At 49.8% G+C, this 1,674-nt stretch overlaps 1 protein-coding gene across 1 annotated transcript; it reads right to left on the bottom strand.

The window, feature by feature from the left end:
* Positions 1–272: 272 nt before the first annotated feature.
* Positions 273–845, bottom strand: LOC120500984 (olfactory receptor 14J1-like). The gene has a single exon (XM_039706582.1). It carries the CDS (start codon positions 843–845, stop codon positions 273–275), a length of 573 nt encoding a protein of 190 aa, XP_039562516.1.
* Between the last annotated feature and the right edge of the window lie 829 nt (positions 846–1,674).

The following is a 1,674-nucleotide window of genomic DNA, read 5'->3' on the forward strand; positions in this document are numbered from 1 at the left end:
AGAGATGGCAAGAATAGAGGGATCTCTGGGGAAAACTATGCTGGGAGATCCTTTATTTCCTTTAATCTCACCAAGAGCACAGTCCCTGGCCACAGGGAAAGTGGAGAGAAACTACATGAGAAATGGCACAAACAATGACATTTCTTTTTGTTCTATAGGAAAAAATTAAAACAAAGGAAATTAATCTCCAAAATGAATCAACAAGAAGTATCAAAGAGGGGTTTTATTATAAGTGATATGCAGAAATTAGCCAGCAGTTTAATGTTCTGAACCTATTCAGTCATCAGTTTCCACACTGCAGCCTTGAGCTCCTGGTTCCTCAGGCTGTAGATGAAGGGGTTCAGGGCTGGAGGCACCACTGAGTACAGAAGTGACAGGGCCAGATCCGGGGATGGGAAGGAGATGGAGGGAGGCTTCAGGTAGCTAAAAAATGAGCTGCTGATAAACAGGGAGAGCACGGCCAGGTGAGGGAGGCAGGTGGAAAAGGCTTTGTGCCGTCCCTGCTCAGACGGGATCCTCAGCACAGCCCTGAAGATCTGCACATAGGAGAAAACAATGAACACAAAACAGCCAAATACCAAACACAGACTAAGAGCAAGAAGCCCAAGTTCCCTGATGTTGGATTTGGAGCAGGAGAGCTTGAGGATCTGGGGAATTTCACAGAAGAACTGACCCAGGACATTTCCATGGCACAGGGGCAGGGAAAATGTGTTGGCCGTATTCATGAGTGCATTGAGAAAGCCACTGGCCCATGCAGCTGCTGCCATGTGGGCACAAGCTCTGCTGCCCAGGAGGGTCCCGTAGTGCAGGGGTTTGCAGATGGACACGTAGCGGTTGTAGCACATGATGGTCAGGAGGTGGCCGCAGGCTACGGCGCTGATGATGAGGCCGTTGCCCAGGAGGGCAGCCAGGGAGATGCCCAGCAAGAGGCAGAAGTGCAGGAGCTGCAGCTGCCGCGTGTCTGCCAATGCCAGCAGGAGGAAGTGCCTGATGGAGCTGCTGTTGGACATTTCCTGGAGCTGGCCATTGGGAGATGTTCATGTAAAAAAGTCATTGACATGTTAGGAGAAACTTCTTCCAGCAATATCAAAGCCTTTTCCCACAGACCCTTCACCTGTAACGCTCTGAGAGCTTTTGATTTTCTAGGAGATTTTCCTTCAGCTCCAAGTGGGGAACCCTGGTTGGTGCTGGTTAGTGGGACTGCAGCTTCAGGGCAGCTATACACAGGGTTTTTCTAACTCAGCCTTGCTGTGCAGACATGGGATGGGGACATCGACCTGTCCTATTGTTCCACTTGAAACCCTGTTAACACAGAAGGGCCTGTCAGCATCTGCACTCCCCTGTACTAGAGTTTTACAGCTTTTCTTCATCTCTCCTGCTGACTATTTTTGGATGTCAGAAGCTCTCACCATTTCTGCTGCCCTAATGGAGAAGAGAGTGAGTATTCTGAGGCAAGGCAGTGAGTGGAGAGTGAGGGGAGGAGGTCTATCTCCCTGTCCTGCTCCAGGATTCTCTGGGCTTTCACCATTCCTAGAAAGTAGATGATCACCCTACAATGTTTCCTTTAAAAACCATCCTGACACTGCTGAGAGCACATGGAAGCCTCAGAGTCCACCAAATGTCCATCCCCTTCTCAAGGTCTCAGCCCCACATTTGTACCCAAGGACACACGGG

Source organism: Passer montanus, unplaced genomic scaffold, assembly GCF_014805655.1.
Source record: "Passer montanus isolate IOZ18808 unplaced genomic scaffold, ASM1480565v1 scaffold1949, whole genome shotgun sequence".
NCBI classification, from domain to species: domain Eukaryota; kingdom Metazoa; phylum Chordata; class Aves; order Passeriformes; family Passeridae; genus Passer; species Passer montanus.

Coding starts and splice junctions, on each gene's coding strand:
- LOC120500984 (XM_039706582.1), bottom strand. CDS start 845: ATGTGCTACAACCGCTACGTGTCCATCTGCAAACCCCTGCACTACGGG.